General features: G+C 44.0%; 1 protein-coding gene across 8 annotated transcripts in view; it reads left to right on the top strand.

Moving 5' to 3' along the window:
• PPIP5K2 (diphosphoinositol pentakisphosphate kinase 2) overlaps positions 1-26,549 on the top strand; it is a 184,478-nt gene that overhangs the window by 35,468 nt on the left and 122,461 nt on the right. For all 8 annotated transcript variants that reach the window (XM_073546011.1, XM_073546083.1, XM_073546164.1 and 5 more), the window contains exons 2-5: positions 16,412-16,785; positions 23,216-23,411; positions 23,930-24,020; positions 24,642-24,727. In XM_073546011.1, the coding sequence (XP_073402112.1) occupies positions 16,630-16,785; positions 23,216-23,411; positions 23,930-24,020; positions 24,642-24,727 (529 nt within the window). In that variant the 5' untranslated portion in view covers positions 16,412-16,629. The remainder of the gene's footprint in view (positions 1-16,411; positions 16,786-23,215; positions 23,412-23,929; positions 24,021-24,641; positions 24,728-26,549) is intronic.

Genomic DNA, 26,549 nt, shown 5'->3' on the forward strand with positions numbered 1-26,549 from the left:
TAAGCTGAATTCGGACTGTAAGATGGACCCCCATTTGACACATTATTATTTTTTTCCCTATTTTCCTTCTGAAAATTGGGGTGCGTCTTATGGTCCGGTGCGTCTTATAGTCCGAAAAATACGGTATATTCTAATTGAGGCCCCCAGGCACCTTCCTGCCCCATGCTGACGTGGCTCCTACTCAAGCTTTGAAGTTCTGTTTTGGGTCTTATCTAATTATCATACTAAAAGGCCTTGCTAATCAACATTGGAGCACTGCTTTCTTCAATATGCTTACAGGCCCTGGGGGGGGTAGGAGCAGTTAACTCCTTCATCACAATTAGTCTATACCCTAACGGTCCAGTGTATTCTGATTGTACCTGTTCGTGAGGCTGCTACATACTGCGCTGCACTCTAAAATAAAAAATAAAAAGAAGTACAAACATGCCTCAAAAATAATCCTGGTTGTAGTTTTGGTTGCTTCAACATGTGCAGACTGGCTGATTACAACGTAGCAATCAGGGCTGTGGAGTCGGTGAGCCAAACCTCTGACTCCTCAATTTCCCTGACTCCGACTCTACAGCACTGCCTCACTACTGAGCATAGAAAAAACACCGTGAGCACAACTCAAGATGGTGCTAAGGTTAGGTTCCCAAACCGTTAAAGCAACAAATATAAACCTATTACTCAACTTAAAGGTATTTGCAAGGATGTTTATTGTAGTACACGAAAAAAGACGTTTCGGTCAATGTGACCTTCTTCAGTTACGTGTAGTATATAGATTGTGTAGAGCTTAGAGGCATCTATCAGAAAGGACGATGGTGCTTTAAGCATTGAAGAGAATAATCTCTCTAAGGTAATGAGCTTGTCAGTATATAGGAGAGGGGCAAACGTGCCTCCAGACGTGGTGTCCACCAGCCATTTAGATTACGTAACTGAAGAAGGTCACATTGACCGAAACGTCTTTTTCGTGTACTACAATATACCTCCTTACAAATACCGTTCACTACTGAGCATGTGCATAAAGTGCAGCACAGATTCATCTTAACTAAAAGCCGAGATCCTTAGATCAGGAACAGAACAGACGTTTATAGGACATTTCATACCTTTTCCAAATTCTTCTGAAAACATTTACAGCACATCCTGCATTGTACTACTGTACCCAATTTATTATATATTTTAGGAGTTGGTCCATTTTATACCGACTCCACCAAAATGGACTCCAACTCAGCGACTGACGCTACAGCCCTGGTAGCAATGGCCAATTACAATGTAGCAAAACGGTGTATGCTTTGCTGCAAAATGCAGCATTCAAACATACTGTGTGTCACCGGTCTGAACCAAACTTGACTTCCTCATGTGCATATAGAGCTGTCACATTTGGGTCAGGACACCCATATTTTGTGACACACGGATGTGTGAATGCGGCATTACTCGACAGGAATGTGCAGATACTTTTGAAAACTTCCTAAAGACATACTCTGTCTTTCCACTAGTCCGAAAAATCCGAGAAGGCTATGTGCACCCAGCCTCTTTTAGACACCGGTGCACCTGCCGAGCCTTCCTGCTTTAGGATACCCTCAGTGGTCAATTTCCTGAAGCGGCATCGCTTGTGGTTCAACTATCGCTCTTGAGCTTCTGAGCAGAAACTGCCACGGGGAATGAGCATGTCCCTTCTTTTAACCACTTCAAGGTTTCTGAACCCTGAAGTACTTAAAACAAGTGACATAAGATGGTGTCCAATGTTTTCATGTTTTTGGGCAATATTGGAAGAAGAGTTGTTGTCTTGGGCCGTCAAGACTTTTGGTTACGTGACCATGATGTCACCAAAGGTGGCTCTTCCCTTGGAAACTATACTGATTATGCATAACTGATATTATCAATGTAGTTTCTGTTTTATTAAGGTAGGTGGCCCATCTAATATATAAAGCTCAAAGTGTGTGTGTGTGTATGTCCGGGATAGGCATCCGCACCGTCGCAGCTACAGCCACAAAATTTGGCACAGTCGCACGTCTGGACCCCGAGAGCGTCCTAAGCTATGTTGTGAGGCGAAATTTTAACCCCGCGCGTTCCAATTAACCAAACAAATTTGCCCCCATCTACATACTGGGGAAAAAGTGTGTGCACGTCAAGCCACACCCCTCATTATGATGTCATAATGCCCCTATTTGCATACTGGGGAAGCAGTGTCTGCGTGTCAAACCCCGTCCCTCATTATGATGTCACAATGGTTGCCATGGCGACGCTGATGTCATCATAGGTTGCAAGCCCTGCTATGTATGACGGGTATATGGGCACGGGACTATGGGATGGCGGATATGTATATGGGCATGGGACTATGGGATGGAGGATGTGTGATGGGTATATAGGAACGGGAGTATGAGATGGCGGATATGTATGATGGGTATATGGGCACGGGACTATGAGATGGCGGATATGTATGATGGGTATATGGGCACGGGACTATGGGATGGAGGATATGTATGACGGGTATATGGGCACTCGACTATAGGATGGAGGATATGGATGATGGGTATATGGCAGGGCTGTGGAGTCGGTAAGCCAAACCTGTGACTCCGACTCCTCAATTTCCCTTACACCGACTCCAACTCCGACTCCACGACTCCGAATCCCACATATATTGCTTATATTTAACCCCTTCACGACCCATGACGCCTACGTAGGCGTCATGAAAAGCCGTGCCCAAATGACCCATGACGCCCCCGTAGGCGTCATGCTATAAATAGCCCCCCTGCGGGTCGGGTGACCGGGGTTAATGAAAGGTCACCCGACCCGCACACAAAGGACCCTTTATGCTTCACCACAGGGGGGGTGGCTTAGCCCCCACATGGCTACGATCGCTCTGATTGGCTGTTGAAAGTGAAACAGCCAATCAGAGCGATAGTAATATTTCATCAATGAAATTTGATGAAATATTACAATCCAGCCATGGCCGATGCTGCAGTAGCATCGGACATGGCTGGAGACACTAATTTAACCCCCCCACACCGGCTGACAGGGGCGATCGGCCCTCGCCACGGACTGACAGCAGCGATAGGCTGCTGCTGTCACAATCTGCCCCCCCTCCCCTTCCTTCCGCTCCCCTCCGATGTCCGATCCCCCCTCACCCTCCCCGGTACTTGTCATGTCCCGCTCAGGGCTCCCGGTGACCCTCCGTCCCTCCTGCATGGGCGCCGCCATCTTTGAAAATGGTGGGCGCATGCGCAGTACGATTGCAATATTTCACCAATTAAATTTGGTGAAATATTACAATACATCCAAGGCCGATGCTGCAATAGTATCGGCCATGGCTAGAGACGGCAATCAGATCCCCCACCCACCGACTGATGGCGCCGATCGGCTGCCGCCAACGACTGACTACAGCGATCGGCAGCCGCAGTCATCAGGTACCCTCCCCCTTCCCTCCACTCCCCCCAGCCATCCGATTTCCCCCCCCCCCACCGTCTCCGGTACCTCCTGTCCCTCCGGTACCTCCTGGCCGTCCCGGTGTCCTGCGTCATGGGCGCCGCCATCTTGGAAAATGGCGGGCGCATGCGCAGTGCGCCGGCTGCAGATTCATTCATTTATTTTGATCACTGTGAGAAACTCACAGTGATCAAAATAAAAAAAAGTAAATAAAACCCCCCTTTATCACCCCCATAGGTAGGGACATATAATAAAATAAAGAAAATATTTTTATTTTTCCATTAGGGTTAGGGCTGGCATTAGGGTTAGGGCTGGCATTAGGGTTAGGGCTGGCATTAGGGTTAGGGCTGGCATTAGGGTTAGGGCTGGCATTAGGGTTAGGGCTGGCATTAGGGTTAGGGCTGGCATTAGGGTTAGGGCTGGCATTAGGGTTAGGGCTGGCATTAGGGTTAGGGCTGGCATTAGGGTTAGGGCTGGAATTAGGGTTAGGGCTGGAATTAGGGTTAGGGCTGGAATTAGGGTTGGGATTAGGGCTAGGGTTGTGATTAGGGTTGGAATTAGGGTTAAGATTAGGGTTAGGGGTGGGTTGGGATTAGGGTTAGGCTTGTAGTTAGGTTTAGAGTTGGGATTAGGGTTAGGGGTGTGTTGGGGTTAGGGTTGTGGTTAGGATTATTAGGGTTGGTTTTAGGGTTGGAGTTAGAATGGTGGGGTTTCCACTGTTTAGGCACATCACAGGGTCTCCGAACGCGACATGGCGCCACCATTTATTCCAGCCAATTTTGCGTTTTAAAAGTCAAACAGCGCTCCCTCCATTCCGAGCCCCGAAATGTGCCCAAACAGTGGTTTACCCCAACATATGGGGTATCAGCATACTCAGAAAAAATTGCACAACACCTTTTGGGGTCTAACTTCCCCTGTTACCCTTGGGAAAATAAAAAATTGGGGGATAAAATAATTATTTTTGTGGAAAAAAAATGATTTTTTATTTTCATGGCTCTGCGTTATAAACTTCTGTGAAGCACCTGGGGGTTCGAAGTGCTCACCACACATCTAGATAAGTTCCTTGGGGGGTCTAGTTTCCAAAATGGGGACACTTGTGGGGGGTTTCTACTGTTTAGGCACATCAGGGGCTCTGCAAACGTAACATGATGCCTGCAGACCATTCCATCAAGTCGGCATTTCAATACCTCACTACTTCCCTTCCGAGCCCTGACGTGTGCCCAAACAGTGGTCCCCCCCCCCACATGTGGGGTACCAGCATACTCAGAACAAACTGTACAACAACTTATGGGGTCCAATCTCTCCTGTTACCCTTGTGAAAATAAAAAATTGTGGGCTAAAAAAATCATTTTTTGAGGGAAAAAAAATATTTCTATTTTCACAGCTCTGCGTTATAAACTTCTGTGAAGCACCTGAGGGTTCAAAGTTCTCACTATCCATCTAGATAAGTTCCTTGGGGGGGGTCTAGTTTCCAAAATGGGGGAATTTGTGGGGGAGCTCCAAAGTTTAGGCACGCAGGGGCTCTCCAAACACGACATGGTGTCCGCTAACGATGGAGCTAATTTTTCATTCAAAAAGTCAAATGGCGCTCCTTCACTTCTGAGCCCTACCGTGTGCCCAAACAGTGGTTTACCCCCACATATGTGGTACCAGCGTACTCAGGACAAACTGGACAATAACTTTTGGGGTCCAATTTCTCCTGTTAGCCTTGTGAAAATAAAAAATAGCGGGCTAAAAAATCATTTTTGAGGAAAAAAAAATATATTTTTTTTATTTTCTCTGCTCTGCGTTATAATCTTCTGTGAAGCACTTGGGGGTTCAAAGTTCTCACTATCCATCTAGATAAGTTCCTTGGGGGGGGGGGTCTAGTTTCCAAAATGGGGTCACTTGTGGCGGAGCTCCAATGTTTAGGCACACAGGGGCTCTCCAAACGCAACATGGTGTCCGCTAACGATTGGAGCTAATTTTTCATTCAAAAAGTCAAATGGCGCTCCTTCCCTTCCGGGCCCTGCCGTGCGCCCAAACAGTGGTTTATGACCACATATGAGGTATCGGTGTACTCAGGAAAAATTGCCCAACAAATTTTAGGATCCATTTTACCCTGTTGCCCATGTGAAAATGAAAAACCTGAGGCTAAAAAAAAATTTTTGTGAAAAAAAAAAAAAAAAAAGTACTTTTTTTTTTTCTACGGATCAATTTGTGAAGCACCTGGGGGCTCAAAGTGCTCATTATGCATCTAGATAAGTTCCTTGGAGGGTCTAGTTTCCAAAATGGGGTCACTTGTGGGGGAGCTCCAATGTTTAGGCACACAGGGACTCTCCAAACGCAACATGGCAATGCTAAATATTCCAGCATATTTTCCATTCAAAAAGTCAAATAGCGCTCCTTCCCTTCTGAGCCCTGCCGTGCGCCCAAACAGTGGTTTATGACCACATATGAGGTATCGCGGTACTCAGAAGAAATTCCCCAACAAATTTTAGGATCCATTTTATCCTGTTACCCATGTGAAAATGAAAAAAATGATGCTAAAAGAAAGTTTTTGTTGGAAAAATTAAAATGTCCATTTTTTCCTTCCCTGTTGCTTTAGTCCCTGTGAAGCACCTGAAGGGTTAATAATCTCCTTGAATGGAGTTTTGAGTAGCTTGAGGGGTGCAGTTTTTAGAATGGTGTCACTTTTGGGTATTTTCTGCCATATAGATCCCTCAAAGTGACTTCAAATGTGAGGTGGTCCCTAAAAAAAAAAGGTTTTGTAAATTTCGTTGTAAAAATGAGAAATCGCTGGTCAACTTTTAACCCTTATAACTTCCTAACAATAAAAAAATTTTGTTTCCAAAATTGTGCTGATGTAAAGTAGACATGTGGGAAATGTTATTTATTAACTATTTTGTGTCATTTAACTCTCTGGTTTAACAGAATAAAAATTCAAAATTTGAAAATTACGAAATTTTCAAAATTTTCGCCAAATTTCCATTTTTTTCACAAATAAACGCAAAAATTATCAACCTCAATTTACCACTAACATGAAGCCCAATATGTCACGGAAAACAATCTCGGAATCGCTAGGATGCGTTGAAGCGTTCCTGAGTTATTACCTCATAAAGGGACACTGGTCAGAATTGCAAAAAATGGCCAGGTCATTAAGGTCAAAATAGGCTGGGTCATGAAGGGGTTAAGTGAAAAATTTATTGTAGTACAGTGTGAACATCAGACATTTTATCATTTCTATGATCCAATAATCAAGATATTTAGATAGAACATAATATCTATTTATTGGAATACAACTTTAGAACACAAAAAACTGTAATAAATTGTAAATATGTAATACACTGTATACATGTACATGTATACGGTACAGACCAAAGTTTGGACACACCTTCTCATTCAAAGAGTTTTCTTTATTTTCATGACTATGAAAATTGTAGATTCATTCTGAAGGCATCAAAACAATGAATTAACACATGTGGAATAATATAATTAAAGTGTGAAACAACTGAAAATATGTCTTATATTCTAGATTCTTCAAAGTAGCCACCTTTTGCTTTGATTACTGCTTTGCACACTCTTGGCATTCTCTTGATGAGCTTCAAGTGGTAGTCACCAGAAATGGTCTTCCAACAGTCTTGAAGGCGTTCCCAGAGATGCTTAGCACTTGTTGGCCCTTTTGCCTTCACTCTGCGGTCCAGCTCACCCCAAACCATCTCGATTGGGTTCAGGTCTGGTGACTGTGGAGGCCAGGTCATCTGGCGTAGCACCCCATCACTCTCCTTCTTGGTCAAATAGCCCTTACACAGCCTGGAGGTGTGTTTGAGGCCATTGTCCTGTTGAAAAATAAATGATGGTCCAACTAAACACAAACCGGATGGAATAGCATGCCGCTGCAAGATGCTGTGGTAGCTGTTGTGAGCTCATCTGTTCATTCATCTTTTGTGTCCGAGGATCTCCCTCTTCTGGTGAAGGAAGGTAGTGAGGCTGATTTAGATGAAAGAAACCAAACACCTGATCAGGTGGATGGTGACTGGGTAACGGGAACTTCAGACTGGATATAAGGCAGCCGACGCCCTTCTGAGTCGCTGGTGATTTCTCTGCTGGATTCTTGGAGACCAGTCTGATTACAGCTTCCCAAAGATAAGTTTTTGCTCTGCTATTGAACTTATTAGTTTTGGTTTTGTTTACTTTGTTTTTTGGAGTTCAGCCATCCCCGGCCGGGGGTGTGCTGGATTCTTTTTCCTTGATCAGTGTTCTCTTTTGCTCTGCTTCCAGAATATTTTGAGTGCTGATATAGGGTTTGAAGTCTAGTGACTTCAGGGTCCTTTTTGCTTATCAGTTGTGTTGGTAATATTTTTATCAGGGTTTTCTCGGATTGCAGACAGCAGCTTTTCTGTCATGTCCTTTTTAGTTAGCTTGGGCCCCATTGTTTGCTCAACCTATCTTTCTATCTGTGTTAGTGTTTTCATCTTGCATCACCGTCATTATATGTTGGGGGCTGCCTATTGCTTTGGGGTCTGCTCTGGGGCAGTCAGTTTTTCCCTTTAGGCTTATTTAGATCTCCGGCTGTGATGAGGTGTCTAGGATCACCGTAGGAACACTCCACAGCTACTGCAAGTTGTGTGATAGGATTAGGGGTCTGCAATCCGCTAGTTTCCAACCTCTCTGATTTTCTGGGCTGAGCTTGTGTTTTGTTTTTTCCTCCTCGGTGACTCAATCATAACAGAATCACCAGCCATACCGCGGATGCTAGGGTACTCAAAAGCAGGAAGGAATTGTTTAAAAAAAAAAAAAAAAAAAAAGGTGTCAGAATTTTTTTTTTGTGTATATTTTTTCCTGTTTTTCTCTGAGGCCGTAGGAGGAACATTTATTTTTATATATATATATATATATATATATATATATATATAAAAAATAAAAAAAAATATAATATATATATATATATATATATATATTATATTTTTTTTTATTTTTTTTCCTGATGGAGTTTAAGCAATTGTCTGATCGTGTGGAGCAGCTTGCTGCTGAAGTGCGAGGAATTTCCGCCTATCTTGCTCATTCACACGCTGCTGAACCAAAAATCCCCACTCCTGATGTGTTTTTTGGGGATCGGTCTAAATTTTTGAATTTTAAGAATAATTGTAAATTATTTCTTGCCTTGAAGCCTAACTCATCGGGGAGCTCTGCGCAGCAGGTTAAAATTGTCATCTCCTTGCTGCGTGGCGATCCCCAGGATTGGGCGTTTTCTTTAGTACCAGATGATCCTATTGTAACTAATGTGGACGCATTTTTTCAGGCCTTGGGGTTGTTGTATGATAAACCTAATGCGATTGATCAAGCTGAAAAGACCCTGTTGGCATTGAGCCAGGGTCAAGATTCTGCAGAACTGTTGTACTGTCAAAAATTCCGAAAGTGGGCGGTCCTTACCACTTGGAATGATGGTGCCTTGGCAGCTCTTTCGGAAGGGTTTGTCAGAAACCGTAAAAGATACTATGGTGGGATTTCCTGTTCCCTCTGGTCTTGACAATTCTATGTCATTAGCCATTCAGGTTGATATGTGTTTTTATGTGAACGTAAAATTACACGGGAAATGCTGCCACCTGTTGAACAAATGTCTGAACCTATGCAATGTGATAGAGTTTTGTCTAGGGCGCAACGTCAGGAGTTCAGAAGGCGTAATAAGCTGTGTTTTTTCTGTGGAGATGCCTCTCATATTATTTCTGTCTGCCCTAAACGAGAGAAACGTTTTGCACACACATTTGCTGTGGGTGGTGTTCAACCTAAGTTTCTTCTGGCAATTACTCTGATCTGCTCCCTGTCCACATTTTCTGCTAAAGCCTTTGTGGATTCAGGAGCAGCCTTGAACCTAATGGATTTAGATTTTGCTAAACGTTGTGGTTTCCCTATGACACCCCTGCGGACGCCTATTCCTTTGAGGGGTATTGATGCTAATTCTTTGGCGAAGAATAAACCTCAGTTTTGGACCCAGGTGGAAATGCGGGTTGCCCCAGACCATCAAGAAAATTGCAGATTTTTGGTGTTGCATAATTTGCATGATACCATTGTTCTGGGGTTTCCCTGGTTGCAAATCCATAATCCAGTTCTGGATTGGAAATCTTTGTCTGTGGTGAGTTGGGGTTGTCGGTGTACTCTTAGTGACACTCCTGTTTTCTCCACCTCTCCCCAGTCGCATGAGGTTCCTGACTATTTGGCTGATTTTTATGATGTGTTTAGTGAGAGTAAGTCTGCGTCTTTGCCTCCTCATAGGAGATATGACTGTGCTATTGAGCTGAGTCCGGGGTGTAAATTTCCCAAGGGTCGACTTTTTAATTTATCTGTACCCGAACATGAGGCTATGCGTTCTTATATTAAGGAGTCGTTGGAGAATGGTCATATTAGACCATCCTCTTCACCCTTGGGTGCTGGGGTTTTTTTTATGGCCAAGAAGGATGGTTCATTAAGGCCCTGTATTGACTATCGCTCCCTTAACAAAATTACTGTTAAATATCAGTATCTGTTATCCCTGATTTCTGACCTATTTTCTAGAGTTGAAGGTGCTTGCTGGTTTACCAAGCTTGACCTCAGGGGGTCGTATAATCTTATTCGCATTAAGCATGGGGATGAATGGAAGACAGCGTTTAATACTCCGGAGGGACATTTTGAGTACTTGGTGATGCATTTTGGGCTCACTAACGCCCCTTCTGTCTTCCAGTGCTTCATGAACGATATTTTCCGGGACTTTGTGGATAAGTTTCTGATCATCTATTTGGATAATATTTTGATTTTTTCCAGGGATTGGGACTCTCATGTGGAACATGTTCGGACTGTGTTCCGGATTTTGAGGAAAAACTGTCTGTATGTTAAGGGATCGAAATATCTTTTTGGTGTACAGAGAATTTCATTTTTGGGATTTATTTTGTCTCCGTCAACTATTGAAATGGACCCGGCCAAGGTACAGGCCATTTATGATTGGGTGCAGCCCACTTCTTTGAAGGCTCTCCAGAAGTTTTTGGGTTTTGCTAATTTTTATCGTGAGTTTATAGCCAATTTTTCTGTTATTGCCAAACCATTGACTGATTTGACTAAGAAGGGCGCTGATTTGCTGAATTGGTCTCCAGAGGCTGTTTCTTCTTTTCAGGAGCTGAAGCGGAGGTTCACTTCTTCTCCGGTTTTGCGACAACCCGATGTCTCACTTCCATTTCAGGTGGAGGTGGATGCTTCAGAGACTGGTGCAGGAGCTGTTTTGTCCCCAAAAGATCCTGTAACATCTAAAATGAACCCCTGTGCCTTCTTCTCCCAAAAGTTCTCTCCTTTGGAACGCAACTATGATGTGGGGAATCGAGAACTGTTGGCCATGAAGTGGGCATTTGAGGAGTGGAGACATTGGTTGGAGGGAGCTAGACATCAAGTTGTGGTCCTCACTGACCACAAGAATTTGATCTACCTTGAGTCGGCTAAGCGCTTGAATCCGAGACAGGCCAGGTGGGCCTTGTTTTTCACACGTTTTGATTTTGTGGTCTCCTTTCTCCCGGGCACTAAGAACGTTAAAGCTGATGCCCTCTCTAGGAGTTTTTTGGCCGATTCTCCTATTGTGACCAAGCCTGCTACCATCTTTGGTGAGGGGGTGGTTCTTTCTGCCATCTCGCCTGATTTGAGACGTGCTCTGGAGAAGTTTCAGGAGGATAAGCCTGAGTGTTGTCCCAGTGGTAGGTTATATGTTCCTGACCAGTGGAGGAGGAAAGTGATATCTGAGGTTCATTGCTCCGCGTTGGCTGGTCATCCAGGTATTTTTGGTACTAGAGTTGGTGAGTCGGTCTTTTGGTGGCCTGCCTTGTCTCGTGATGTCAGAAATTTTGTGCAGTCCTGTGGGACTTGCTCCCGATCTATGCCTTGTTCTCATTCTAGTGGGTTGTTGATGCCTTTGCCGGTGCCCAGGAGGCCATGGACCCATATTTCAATGGATTTTATTTCTGATCTGCCTGTCTCTCAGAGGATGACTGTTATCTGGGTGATTTGTGATAGATTCTCTAAGATGGTCCATCTTGTACCACTCCCTAAGTTGCCATCTTCCTCAGAGTTGGTGCCCTTGTTTTTGCAACAGGTGGTTCGCTTACACGGGATTCCTGAGAACATTCTATCGGACAGAGGAGTTCAGTTTGTCTCTAGATTCTGGAGGACCTTTTGTTCCAATTTGGGAATTCAGTTGTCCTTCTCTGCATTTCACCCTCAGACCAATGGGCAGACGGAGAGAACAAACCAGACTTTGGAGGCTTATTTGAGATGTTTTCGATCTGCTGATGAGGATGATTGGGTCTCATTTTTACCCGTGGCTGAATTTGCTTTAAATAATAGAGCTAGTTCTGCCACTTTGATGTCACCCTTTTTCTGTAACTTTTGGGTATCATCCTCGATTTTCTTCAGGGCAGGTGGAGTCCTCTGCCTGTTCAGGGGTTGACACTGTGGTGGAAAGAATGCAGCAGATTTGGGACCAAGTGGTGGATAAGTTGTCTCTTTCCCAGGAAAAGGCCCAGCGGTTTTCTAACCGGCATAGGACCATTGGTCCCCGGTTTAAGGTGGGTGATATGGTCTGGTTGTCATCAAAGAATATCTCTATGAAAGTAGCTTCTCCAAAGTTTAAACCTAGATTTATTGGACCTTACAAGATTTTGGAGATTATTAATCCGGTCTCTCTTCGGTTGGCTCTTCCTGTCACATTTAAGATTCATAATGTGTTTCATAAGTCCTTGTTGAAGAGGTTTGTTGAACCAGTGGTTCCTATGGCGGCACCTCCTGACCCTGTGTTGGTTGAAGGTAACATGAAATATGAGGTAGAGAAGATACTGGATTCCCGTCTGGCTAGATGGAGACTCCAGTATTTGGTTAAGTGGAAGGGTTATGGTCAGGAAGATAATTCCTGGGTCTCTGCCTTGGATATTCATGCCGAAAGATTGGTGCGTGCTTTTCATCAAGCTCATCCTGATTGGCCTGGTGGCTTGGATGAGGGTTCGGTGACCCCTCCTCAAGGGGGAGGTACTGTTGTGAGCTCATCTGTTCGTTCATCTTTTGTGTCCGAGGATCTCCCTCTTCTGGTGAAGGAAGGTAGTGAGGCTGATTTAGATGAAAGAAACCAAACACCTGATCAGGTGGATGGTGACTGGGTAACGGGAACTTCAGACTGGATATAAGGCAGCCGACGCCCTTCTGAGTCGCTGGTGATTTCTCTGCTGGATTCTTGGAGACCAGTCTGATACCTGCTTCCCAAAGATAAGTTTTTGCTCTGCTATTGAACTTATTAGTTTTGGTTTTGTTTACTTTGTTTTTTGGAGTTCAGCCATCCCCGGCCGGGGGTGTGCTGGATTCTTTTTCCTTGATCAGTGTTCTCTTTTGCTCTGCTTCCAGAATATTCTGAGTGCTGATATAGGGTTTGAAGTCTAGTGACTTCAGGGTCCTTTTTGCTTATCAGTTCTGTTGGTAATATTTTTATCAGGGTTTTCTCGGATTGCAGACAGCAGCTTTTCTGTCCTGTCCTTTTTAGTTAGATTGGGCCCCATTGTTTGCTCAACCTATCTTTCTATCTGTGTTAGTGTTTCCATCTTGCTTCACTGTCATTATATGTTGGGGGCTGCCTATTGCTTTGGGGTCTGCTCTGGGGCAGTCAGTTTTTCCCTTTTCTCTCTTTAGGCTTATTTAGATCTCCGGCTGTGATGAGGTGTCTAGGATCACCGTAGGAACACTCCACGGCTACTGCAAGTTGTGTGATAGGATTAGGGGTCTGCAATCCGCTAGTTTCCAACCTCTCTGATTTTCTGGGCTGAGCTTGTGTTTTGTTTTTTCCTCCTTGGTGACTCAATCATAACCGGTAGCCATGCTGGTTCAGTATGCCTTCAATTTTGAATAAATCCCCAACAGTGTCACCAGTAAAGCACCCCCACACCATCAAACCTCCTCCTCCATGCTTCACGGTGGGAACCAGGCATGTAGAGTCCATCCGTTCACCTTTTCTGCGTCGCACAAAGACATGGTGGTTGGAACCAAATATCTCAAATTTGGACTCATCAGACCAAAGCACAGATTTCCACTGGTCTAATGTCTATTCCTTGTGTTCTCTAGCCCAAACAAGTCTCTTCTGCTTGTTGCCTGTTCTTAGCAGTGGTTTCCTAGCAGCTATTTTACCATGAAGGCCTGCTGCACAAAGTCTCCTCTTAACAGTTGTTGTAGAGATGTGTCTGCTGCTAGAACTCTGTGTGGCATTGACCTGGTCTCTATTCTGAGCTGCTGTTAACCTGCGATTTCTGAGGCTGGTGACTAGGATGAACTTATCCTCCGCAGCAGAGGTGACTCTTGGTCTTCCTTTCCTGGGGCGGTCCTCATGTGAGCCAGTTTCTTTGTAGCGCTTGAGGGTTTTTGTCACTGCACTTGGGGACACTTTCAAAGTTTTCCCAATTTTTCGGACTGACTAACCTTCATTTCTTAAAGTAATGATGGCCACTCGTTTTTCTTTACTCAGCTGCTTTTTTCTTGCCATAATACAAATTCTAACAGTCTATTCAGTAGGACTATCACCTGTGTATCCACCAGACTTCTACACAACACGACTGATGGTCCCAACCCCACTTATAAGGCAAGAAATCCCACTTATTAAACCTGACAGGGCACACCTGTGAAGTGAAAACCATTTCTGGTGACTACCTCTTGAAGCTCATCAAGAGAGTGCCAAGAGTGTGCAAAGCAGAAATCATGGCAAAAGGTGACTACTTTTGAAGAACCTAGAATATAAGACATACAGTATTTTCAGTTGTTTCACACTTTTTTGTTAATTATATAATTCCATATGTGTTAATTCATAGTTTTGATGCCTTCAGAGTGAATCTACAATTTTCATAGTCATGAAAATAAAGAAATCGCCTTGATTGAGAAGGTGTGTGTGTATGTATATGTGTATATATATATATATATATATATGTATGTGTGTGTATATGTGTGTGTGTGTATGTATATATATATATATATATATATATATATATATATATATATATATATATATATATATATATATATACACACGCATACACACATGCACACACATTATGACTTATCTCGGCTAAGATAAAGCCTAGATCCTCAGGCTACATTCACACTATGGGCGTAGCCAGGATCAAACCTGGGGGGGGGGGGGGCAGAATCTCATACTGTTCTGCAGAATTTCATACTGCACACCTCAGCTGCTGCAGAACCTCATACTTCACACCCCTACACTTGAAAATAAAGCATGCACCTTAAGAAGATGTGATGAATGCAGTCTATTTATTCCAACTCTCAATTGATGTTGATGTGTTACTGAAGACGAGCAATGCCTGTCCTGGGCGTCCTTTTGGGCAGCCAAGAGGTGTACCTGACTGGTGTTAAAAAAAAAAAAAAAGGAGTGTTAGTCTGTGTGCTACCCGGCTTTCATTCTTTTTGGTACAGATATGATATGGATAGACAGATATGTATAAATGGATATATAGTTAGAGCAGATTTCTAATCTACTTTTGCTATTGAAAACATTATCTATGAGCTCAAAAACCTTTCAGGTGATGCGGTTTTTTAAAACGCTGATCTGCTTTTGCAACTGCAAAACGTATCCTCAAAAAACGCAGCAAAAACGCTGTGTGTGAATGTAGCCTTAGATCAGGAATAGAACAGCCATTTATAGGACATTTCATAACTTTCCCAAATTCCTATGAAAAAATATTCAGCACATTCTGCATTGAATTACTGTACCCAATTTATTATATATTTTAGGAGTCGGTCCATTTTATACCGACTCCAACTCCGGCTCCACCAAAATGAGCACCGACTCCGACTCCGACTCCACAGCCCTGGTATATGGGCACTCGACTATGGGATGGCGAATATGTATGATGGGTATATGGGCATGGGACTATGGGATGGAGGATATGTATGATGGGTATATGGGCACGGGACTATGGGATGGAGGATATGTATGACGGGTATATGGGCATGGGACTATGGGATGGAGGATATGTATGATGGGTATATGGGCATGGGACTATGGGATGGAGGATATGTATGATGGGTATATGGGCATGGGACTATGGGATGGAGGATATGTATGATGGGTATATGGGCACGGGACTATGGGATGGAGGATATGTATGATGGGTATATGGGCACTGGACTATGGGATGGAGGATAATTATAATTTGTTATAACTAACCACAGTTAGTTACTATGCCCAGGCAGCGCCGGGCTCTTCAGCTAGTAATAAATAATGATATTAATAAACTTTGATTCATATTATTCAATGGTTTAATGAAAGGTCTATCATCTTTATGTATGAAGTATTTATTGTTGATATTCTTTAAGAGAAGAACACTCAGAATGAATAAGAGTACCTATATACGGTAGTTCTGATAACATCGGGGATCACTGGAGTAGTTGCCCTGGAGCGGCAAGGGCTTTTAGAACTAAGTAATTGTTTTTCTTTTTTTTCCAGCAATTTCTCAACCTTTTGGGTCAGTTTTTTATAATGCTAGGGAAGCCTCTTTGACTCTGGTTTGTAGATAAAGCACACACGGCGTGAGCCTGGATAATGCAGTATGAAGGCTTATGATCTCTGTCTGCACTCTACAATGTGGAACTGCTCAGAAATTCTCTTAAATGTGCACTTTCAGGCAGGATAAAGAAATCTTTTGTTAAAATGCCCAATAAAGGTTCCTTTGTTCCGTGGAAAAGACTATCTCCAGCTCAGCATTTCTCTGCATATAGACGTTTGGAAACCACCATTAAATACACTTTAAGGCTAGATTCCTATTTATGTTAAATTAAACAATGGCGACTGCTCAACTATTAATGTCCCACCTAAGCCCACTGTCCTCAAAGTGCAAGTTCCTTCCTGAAATGGGTCGGTGGGAGGCGAAGATCTAGCTTGCCGATCGGCGTACTTCTATGCCAGCCTTTGCTGTAGACCAGGGGACCATCTATGTGCACATTTAATTCTTCTTTCTTTTCTGTTCAGGAATGGCGCACAGTCAGCGGCCTGAACAGGAAACCGGCAGCCTGTGATGATTGTACGAGAAGACGTGATAACATTCAGAAACTGAAGAGATGGTGATTGCACGGTCTGCTGGATTAGAAAGCTGAATTATCCTCCCATTGTTAGCAGCGCTAGACAAATTACACCATCAGTTATCTCTGTACTCGGGCACATGCAGATCCCTACAGAAAGTTACAAATATGTCTGTTAGCGCTACAGAGGGCGACATCCCAAGGTTCTTTGTTGGCTGTGAGGAATCTGACGAGGCTTTGGATCAGAGCAAAGCTGAGAATGTGGACAATCTCTTTGCAAACATTGAAGATGATGAAGAGGATGACGATGAAGAGTATGATTCTGTACGTATCGTGTTTTGTTCTCTTTTTCTCTGTCATAGTCTGAGGCTTCTTCATATGTAGCCAGGGTGTGAGTGTTTAGGAAGGGTCGTTATTGCACTATTTGCTTCTGTCATTCTTAATAGAAACCTTTCAGGTCGCCAATGCTTTGAACCCCTTCCCGACCTTTGACGCCACGTAGGCGTCATGTAAGTGGGTGCCAATCCGACCTTTGACGCCTATGTGGCGTCATGGGGAGATCGCGTTCCTGCGGGTCGGGTGACCGGGGTCACTGAAAGGTCACTCGACCCGCAGGTACAGGAAGACTTGTACTTCACCCTGGGTGGTGGGGGGTGGCTTTTCCCCCCGTGGCTACCATCCTTCTGATAGGGTTTATCACTTTCAACAGCCAATCACAGTGATCAAATTAAAAAAAAAAAGTAAATAACCCCCTCCTTTATCACCTCCATAGGTAGTGAAAAATAATGAAATAAAGAAAATATATTTAATTTTATTTTTCCATTAATGTTAGGGTTGGAGTTAAGGTTAGGGTTGGAAATGGGGTTAGGGTTGGGAATAGGATTAGGGTTGGAATTAGGTTTAGGGTAAGGGTTGGAAATATGGTTAGGGTTGGGTTTGGAATTAGGGTTAGGGTTTGAATTAGGGTTAGGGTTGGAATTAGGGTTAGGGTTGGAATTAGGGTTGGAATTAGGGTTAGGGTTGGAATTAGGGTTAAGATTAGGGTTAGGGGTGTGTTGGGGTTAGGGTTGGGATTAGGGTTAGGCTTGTGGTTAGGTTTGGGATTACGGTTAGGGGTGTGTTGGGGTTAGGGTTGTGGTTAGGGGTGTGTTGGGGTTATGGTTAAGTTAGAATTGAGGGGTTTCCACTATTTAGGCACATCAGGGAGTCTCCAAACGCGACATGGCGCCACCATTGATTCCAGCCAATTTTGCGCTCAAAAAGTCAAACAGTGCTCACTCCCTTCCGAGCCCCGACGTGTGCCCAAACAGTGGTTTACCCCAACATATGGGGTATCAGCGTACTCAGTAAAAATTGCACAACAACTCTGGGGGTCCAATTTCTCTAGTTACCCTTGTGAAAATAAAAAATTGTGGGCTAAAACATCATTTTTTGAGGAAAAAAACATTTTTTTTATTTTCACGGCTCTACCGTTATAAACTTCTGTGAAGCACTTGGGGGTTCAGAGTGCTCACCACACATCTAGATAAGTTCCTTGGGGGGGTCTAGTTTCCAAAATGGGGTCACTTGTGGGGGAGCTCCAATGTTTAGGCACACAGGGGCTCTCCATACGCGACATGGTGTCCGCTAACGATTGGAGCTAATTTTCCATTCAAAAAGTCAAATGGTGCTCCTTCCCTTCCGAGCCCTGCCGTGCGCCTAAACAGTGTTTTACAACTACATATGAGGTATCGGTGTACTCAGGAGAAATTGCCCAACAAATTTTAGGATCCATTTTATCCTGTTGCCCATGTGAAAATGAAAAAATTGAGGCTAAAAGAAAATTTTTGTGAAAAAAAGTACTTTTTCATTTTATGGATTAATTTGTGAAGCACATGGGGGTGCTCACTGTGCATCTAGATAAGTTCCTTGGGGGGTCTAGTTTCCAAAATGGGGTCATTTGTGGGGGAGCTGCAAAAGTTTAGGCACACCGGGGCTCTCCAAACACGACATGGTGTCCGCTAACGATTGGAGCTTATTTTCCAATCAAAAAGTCAACTGGCGCTCCTTCCCTTCCGAGCCCTGCAGTGCGCCCAAACAGTGGTTCCCCCCACATATGGGGTTTCAGCGTACTCTGTACAAATTGGACAACAACTTTTTGGGGTCCACGTTCCCCTTTTAACCTTGAGAAAATAAAAAAATTGTTGCTAAAAGATCATTTTTGTGACTGAAAAGTTAAAGGTTAATTTTTTTCCTTCCATGTTGCTTCTGCTGCTGTGAAACACCTGAAGGGTTAATAAACTTCTTGAATGTGGTTTTGATCAGCTTGAGGGGTGCAGTTTTTAGAATGGTGTCACTTTTGGTTATTTTCAGCCATATAGACCCCTAAAACTGACTTCAAATGTGAGGTGGTCCCTAAAAAAGTTGGTTTTGTAAATTTTGTTGTAAAAATGAGAAATTGCTGTTCAACTTTTAACCCTTATAACTTTCTAACAAAAAAAAAATTTTGTTCCCAAAATTGTGCTGATGTAAAGTAGACATGTGGAAAATGTTATTTATTAACTATTTTGTGTCAAATAACTGGTTTAACAGAATAAAAATTTGAAAATTGCGAAATTTTCGGCAAATTTCCGATTTTGTTCACCAACGCAAAAATTATTGCCCTAAATTTACCACTGACATGAAGCCCAATATGTCACAAAAAACAGTCTCAGAATCGCTAGAATCCGTTGAAGCATTCCTAAGTTATTACCTCATAAAGGGACACTAGTCAGAATTGTAAAAAATGGCCAGGTCATTAAGGTCAAAATAGGCTGGGCCATGAAGGGGTTAAAGTTCCACCATAATGCTGTACAGCTAGATTTCTGTTCTAAAATAATATTCTTGATGTCCTATGCCAATTGACACATGGCAAAAAAGTTTCTATAGTGCCTCTTGTGCTATACAACCTAAAGCACCACTCCAGTGCTTTTTTGTTTTTTTTATTCCGTGCTGAAATGGTGCTACTAATGTACAGTCCCTGATCCCAGTATTATAGTCGCCAGCCATCATCTGCAGCTCTTCCTGGAGCTGCTCTGGGCCTGTGCTGCCATCTTGTGACCTCAACTTCTAACTGGCCTGAAGTCATAGATAGCGGTGTCTGGCTGTCAATGTAAGTCGAGAGCCTAGTTCAGGCCTTCATAGACTAACCCCTTAGTAACCACTAATACGTCTTTTTACTGACCTGCGTTATACGATACTAGCGTCCGCCAACGGTTGATAATCCTGTATCTGTCAGCTGTCCACTGTAGCTGACAACATGCTGCATCCGCCACGATTTGTGTTAGTACCGACTATAGTTATTTAAACCCTTAAATGCTGCTGTCAGTAATGACTACAGCATCTAGATGGTTAACAGTGTGTGGAGGCTCCCTCTTCATCCCCATCGGCACTCTGAGATCTTGATTGTGTGGTCCTGATATTTGCCATGGCAATTCATGGCCAAATAATGGCCTTAAAGTCTGCCAGCTATAGTGGCCTGTTGAAAAATTATCAACATTTTGATGGTAAAAGTATTTTTTTTTCATTCCTATCATGTCACTTTGTATTAATTCCTGAAAGCACTTGAAGGGTTAATAAACTACCTTAAAGTAATTTTGAATATGTTGAAGGGTACTGTTTTTAAGTTACCAGTCTAGTGGGTTTCAAATACCGTATATACTGAGTATAAGCCGAAGCACCTACTCTTGCCATGGAAAACTGGATAAGTTTATTGACTCGAGTATAAGCCGGGCATGCATTGTCCCCTCATCCCTGTCATTGTATGCATGGCTGTCCCGTCCCTGTCATTGTCTGCATGCCTCCCTGTCATTCTATGCTTGCCTCCCCGTCCCTGTCCTGGTATGCATGCCTCCCCTGTCCCTATCCTGGTATGCATGGCTTCCCTGTCCCAGTATGCATGTCTCCCCTGTCCCTGTCTTTGTATGCGTGCCTCTCCGTCCCTTCTCCTGGTATGCATGCTTCCCCTGTCCCTATCCTGATATGCATGGCTCCGCTGTCACGGTATACATGTCTCCCCCGTCCCTGTTATTGTATGCATGCCTCCCCTTACCCTGTTATTGTATGCATGCCTCCCCCGTCCCTGTTATTGTATGCATGCCTCCCCTTACCCTGTTATTGTATGCATGCCTCCCCTGTCCCTGTCCTAGTGTGCATGCCTCCCCCGTCCCTGTCCTAGTGTGCATGCCTCCCCTGTCCTAGTGTGCATGCCTCCCCTGTCCTAGTGTGCATGCCTCCCCTGTCCTAGTGTGCATGCCTCCCCTGTCCTAGTGTGCATGCCTCCCCTGTCCTAGTGTGCATGCCTCCCCTGTCCTAGTGTGCATGCCTCCCCTGTCCTAGTGTGCATGCCTCCCCTGTCCTAGTGTGCATGCCTCCCCTGTCCTAGTGTGCATGCCTCCCCTGTCCCTGTCCTAGTGTGCATGCCTCCCCTGTCCCTGTCCTAGTGTGCATGCCTCCCCCGTCCCTGTCCTAGTGTGCATGCCTCCCCTGTCCCTGTCCTAGTGTGCATGCCTCCCCTGTCCCTGTCCTAGTGTGCATGCCTCCCCTGTCCCTGTCCTAGTGTGCATGCCTCCCCTGTCCCTGTCTGCATGTTTCCTATTGAAAAAAAAACAAACATCCATCCTACTCGCCTACCTGTTCATCCTGGGTGCTGGCACTGCATCTCGTTCCGGCTGCCGGCACCGGCAGCTCTTCCTGTTCTGAGTGGTCACGTGGCCCCGCTCATTAAGGTAATGAATATGCGCTCCACGCCTATGGGAGTATGTAGAGTATGATGTTTGTGTGCTGGAAGCCGGTGGCTGCAGCTGGCATGGTGTGCTATTACAGCAGCAGCACAGGCTTTAGCCACAGCCGCCGGCTCCTGCCTCTGTGACCCGCCCCTCCCCCGCTGGCTATCTGGGACAATGACTCATGTATAAGCCGAGGGGATGTTTTCAGCACAAAAAAAATGTGCTGAAAAACTCGGCTTATACACGAGTATATATGGCATAATGGACCCCGAAAGTTGCTTTAAAACTTAGTGGGTCCCTAAAAAAAATGTTTTGGAAATTTCCTTGAAAAAATGAAAAATTATTGCTACATTTTTAATCCTTCTAAAAAGCAAACAAAATATAACCACATTTTACAAATAGTGCTGATGTAAAGCATATATAAGGGAAATGTTATTTATTAATGTTTTTGTGTGGCATGACTATCTGGATTGAAGAGATAATCACTCAAAGTTAGAAAATTGCTAATTTTTTTATTTTTGTAAAATTTCTGATATTTTCTGCGTTTATTTATACAAATATCAACATCAATTTACCATTATCCTAAAGTACAATGTGTCACGAAAAAACATTCTCAAAATCAATGAGATATGTTGAAGTGTTCCAGAGTTATTACCACATAAAGTGACACTGGTCAGATTTCAAACATTTGGCCCTGTCACAAAGGGGTTAAAAAGTGACCTCCGAATTGCCCAGCGAACATTAGTGCGATCCAGCAGGTCACACCCTGCAGAAGACCACCCAAAGAGGCACAAATAGCGTAAGACTTTGGCTGGTAAGCATCAGACTAAGTGCAGAGAGCTTAGAGTAGTAGCGCCACTCCAGCGGTAAAAAAATAAATAAGAGAAGTGGTGCTTTACTAAGGACCATTCCGCCTAGCTTTTATTCATTGTCTAGTCCTGGCCTTAGGAATTTCAATCACATCCCATTGGGCATTATGGATGTGTTCTGCACTGCCCAGTGCATCTCTTCAGTTTCGTGATTATCGCACATCTTCTCTACCTGGACATGCAGAGTGACCAGTCCAGATCTCTGTGTGACTGTAGACTTATGAGTCCCCCCAGTGTACGCTCCGTGCGCTGCGGGGATCCGCTGGTTTCTGTCTGAGCCGGGAACAGTGGTGATGTATGCGTTATACATATACCCGGCCAGTGCCCGTCTAGTGAACGCAGGTTCGCTCCATACACTTGTATTAAGCAAGGACACACCGTGTCCAGTGTGAGTGGCCCCACTCAATACAAGTGTATGGAGTGAGGCTGCGTCCACTAGACGGGCACTGGCCGGGTGTATGTATAACGGATACTTCACCGCCGCTCCCGGCTTAGAAACCGGCGAATCCTCACTGTGGATAGTGTCTACAAACCCCTGTTCCCCTGTTGTAGTTTGTGCTTTACTCACCCTTCCCAGGTCCGACTGAGTCTCAGTCATTGCTCCCTGTTACTGTCTGTACTGCTGATGTCACATCGCTAACACTGCAGCCAATCAGTGGCTTATGTCATCAGCCCTGGCATAGCTGCTTAGCTCACTGTCAATGTGTGACGTCAGCGCTGCGGACAGTAACCTTCACTGGGAGCAGCGTCTGTGCCTCCTTACTGGACCTGAGCAGGGGGCAAAAGGAAAACTTGGATTCGTCGATTTTTAAACTGCAGCTGGGGATGTTTTTTTCATAACCGGGAAACCTCTTTAATGAAACAATCTTTACATGAAATATAAAGTGCTGCGGAATATGTCGGCGCTATAGAAATAAAATTTATTATTATTATTATTACATGTTGACCTTCAGCCTCATTCACACTTGTGTTGTACATCAGTAATTGTAAGTAAAGCTAAATCTGTGCTTTAATCCAAATCTGTAGTACCCATAAAGTGAATAAAGCCGCCATTCAGAGCTATATAATATGCTTTTCATGATGAGGCTTGTTAAGACACAAAATCAATAAGTGGCTATATGCTGATTATTTCTTTTGCAGCCACCGGAACGGCAAATTGTGGTGGGGATCTGTGCAATGGCCAAAAAGTCCAAGTCAAAGCCTATGAAGGAAATCTTGGAGCGTCTGTCACTATTCAAGTACATCACCGTGGTTATATTTGAAGAAGACGTCATTCTGAGTGAATGTGTGGAGAACTGGCCTTCGTGTGACTGCCTCATTTCCTTTCACTCCAAAGGTAATGTATGACGTCAGATCGGAAGTCCAGCAGTTTACAGCCGGTCTGCGCAGCACAGGTAAATGCCACCACGGATTGCGCTTGTGAGGCTCGTGGCAGACTTCATACCTACGTGACTCCTTGCACGCAGTCGTCTTTTTCCTAGCTATATGATCAATTTTACCAACATTCCAACCAGATTGCAACTGAATTTGTTTTTTCTTTCCATTAAAGTCTTTGGGAAAACCATTAATTAGTGATGAGTGAATGTGCTTGGATAGCGTCTTATGTGACCCCACTCCAGTGTTATCCGAGTATCTTGGCGTGCTCTTTTATTATAGAGTCCCTGTGTGGCTGTTAGACAGCCTGAGCACGTGTGGATTCCCTAACAAACAGCCAGCCCGCAGATGTTGCAGCTGTCTAACAGGCGCAAATCGTGCAGCCGCAGGGTCTCTAACTCCGTTTGGCTGGAATACCTACTTACTGTGTGTGTAACCCATGTTTGCCAAAACTTTTTTTTTTTTTTTTTGTCCCTCTAGGATTCCCGCTGGATAAAGCAGTAGCCTACGCAAAGCTGAGGAATCCGTTTGTGATCAATGACCTGAATTTACAGTATCACATACAGGACAGGTGAGGAACCTCTAATGTTCTTCTGCTGAGGAGGATTGGGCCACATGGATGGACTATTGATTTTTTTTTTTTTCGGAGAGTGGATACTTAATGTAATAAGGAGTTCCAATCAAAATCTTCTCATAAGATCACATTAGTCAAATGATTGTTGACAGGCGACCGAAAAAGGTTCTCCAGGGTGCTTCAACCTCTCACGTACTGCTCAGAGATACGTTTCTAGAAATCTGGCAAATGATAAGCCGTTTTCTTTGCTTAGGAATGTGAGTTGTTTTTTCTTTCCTTATCTGTCAGCAGTGCCGGAGAGGTCTTGGTGATCTAGTGGTGGTCTGAGACCGCCTTTAGGATGTCCCCTGACTGCCTGTACTTGCCGCCTTTGAGGTCGGTGCTTGTAGCCATAATAAGTCTCGGATGGCGTATTACAATTTACACTCCCGGGAACCTGGATTTACTCATTTTTATGATATTGAGGAGCTGTTGTGTTAATCACATCGCTAATTCACGTCATGGGTATAGTGCGATTAGCGAGGCCAAGGAGAAGAACAAGAGATTTTGTCTGAGGTCGTTCTTCAGCTTTTTATCGGAAACTGACCTTGACTTTACATCTGTGTGTTTTGCTAACAGGAGGGAAGTGTACAGGATCCTTAAAGATGAGGGGATTTTGCTTCCACGATATGCTGTCCTTAATCGTGATCCAAATAAACCAGATGGTACGTAACGCTCTAGGATTCTGTTTTCATTTATAGAATGTTTTTTTTTTTCCTTCTGGTAGAATTGTTTATCTGCTCTCCAGTACATTCATTACTGCTAGCTTAGAGCTGTGGTAGTTTTTTCATTTTTCATGAAACGTGGCTTTTTAGGGTAAATTGGAATGTGATTTACCCCAAGACATGTATTTGTGGGGCAGGAATCCAATCCCCCGCTCTATAGAAGAAAAAATATTCAGCTCTCTCATTAAAGGGAATGACCATACGAACTAAGTACAGGCGTACAGTGCCCCCTTGGCGTGGACCTTCCCACCTATTTGTTTCCCTCTGTCTCCACCCTTTTCTGGCTCTATATAAGGTTGGAGCTGTGAATCAAAGAAGAGGGGGGTGGACAGACAACATTCCTCTGTATTTTGGTAGCTCTATATGACTGCAAACTTCTGAGTCCTTTCCTGACGCTGTCATGGTTTTCCAGAGTTGCTGGTGATACCAGGTGGTTACGTAGCCATATGTAAACGACTTGCATACTTCCGGGACACATTTAGACTAGACGTGCCTGGACTCTAACAATTCACTTGTATTGAGCTAGGCCGGGCACATCTAGTCGGCACATAAACGCATATATGCAAATTTCATACTTGTCATGTGACCGCCTGCTCTCGCTGGCAACACTGGAAAATCCTGACACTGTGTGGCAAGGATTCATAAGTCCGCAGTCCCTGGACAGACTGCAGGCTTTCACCACAAGACCGGACAACTCCTTTACATACAGAAAGAGTGTTGCTTTTATCCATTCCAGATTTTGAGTGATTGGAATGGTTTTTGATGATAAAATATGTACAGCTAAATGTAACCTTGGAAAATGATGGGAGAGCACAGGAAATGGTGGCAGGTATGCAATGGGGCAGTGTTCACGTTTGCCCTTATAGAGCTGTTCATACGAGATGGCGGTCAGTAGGCGGCTATTTGTCCGAATGCCAACCATAATCATGTGCCCTCGTTTCTTTACACAAGGGGGAACCGAGAAGCTGATGTTGGACACTTGGCGTTTGTATTTTCCCCACCAATATAGCATGAGGAATGTTGACATCTGGCGTGCCCAATCTGGCTGCTGAAATCAAAGCGTTCGGGCAACCTTCATGTAATATGTGCATTATAGGAGCACAGGGAGTGTGTGGTCATTTTCCAATAAGAACTGTAGGAAGACTGTTAGCACAAAGTGACTGTTCAAACCCATCTACTTGATTTCAGCAATCCCCCCCCCCATCCTCTCACTCTAAAGCCACAACTATCAAGAAAGAGTAGAGCGGAGATGACTGCAAATAAGAAGCTGGCAGGGTGCTCTGACCTTTGTGGCTGTCGCAGGTCCGTTAAGCTCCTGTGCTTGGTTTGGACAGTCAGACTCCCTTTAATGTAGAATGTGATACAGAATGTGATCCGGGTTCAGTGCGAGATGCGTATGTGGATGTTATATTGCATATAGGATGTATATATAATTTCCTTGTGTATTGCTTTATAACTTGTTGGACACTGACACGTTCTAGCTGCCACCTCCACATTCTGCACGTTTCCAGCCGACAGGTTGCCTTTGTGGCTACCTGCTGTTCCTGATGTTTCGCTGCATTCTTTCACCGCAGGGACGCTGGGTAATGAATGAGTGTTGACTATAAAAAGGGGATTACTTCATAAAGTCAATCTCTTCATAGAGAGCCTGCGACTAGTTGTTGTATAAACACACAGATTGCTATTTGTTATTGTTTTTTTACTTTAGTCCCTTCTTGTAAGGCAATGATGCCTGACTTGAGTCCTTTGTATTTCAGTGCCA

The sequence above is a fragment of the Dendrobates tinctorius genome, unplaced genomic scaffold (assembly GCF_039654945.1).
Source record: "Dendrobates tinctorius isolate UK_male_01 unplaced genomic scaffold, ASM3965494v1 ptg000003l, whole genome shotgun sequence".
NCBI classification, from domain to species: domain Eukaryota; kingdom Metazoa; phylum Chordata; class Amphibia; order Anura; family Dendrobatidae; genus Dendrobates; species Dendrobates tinctorius.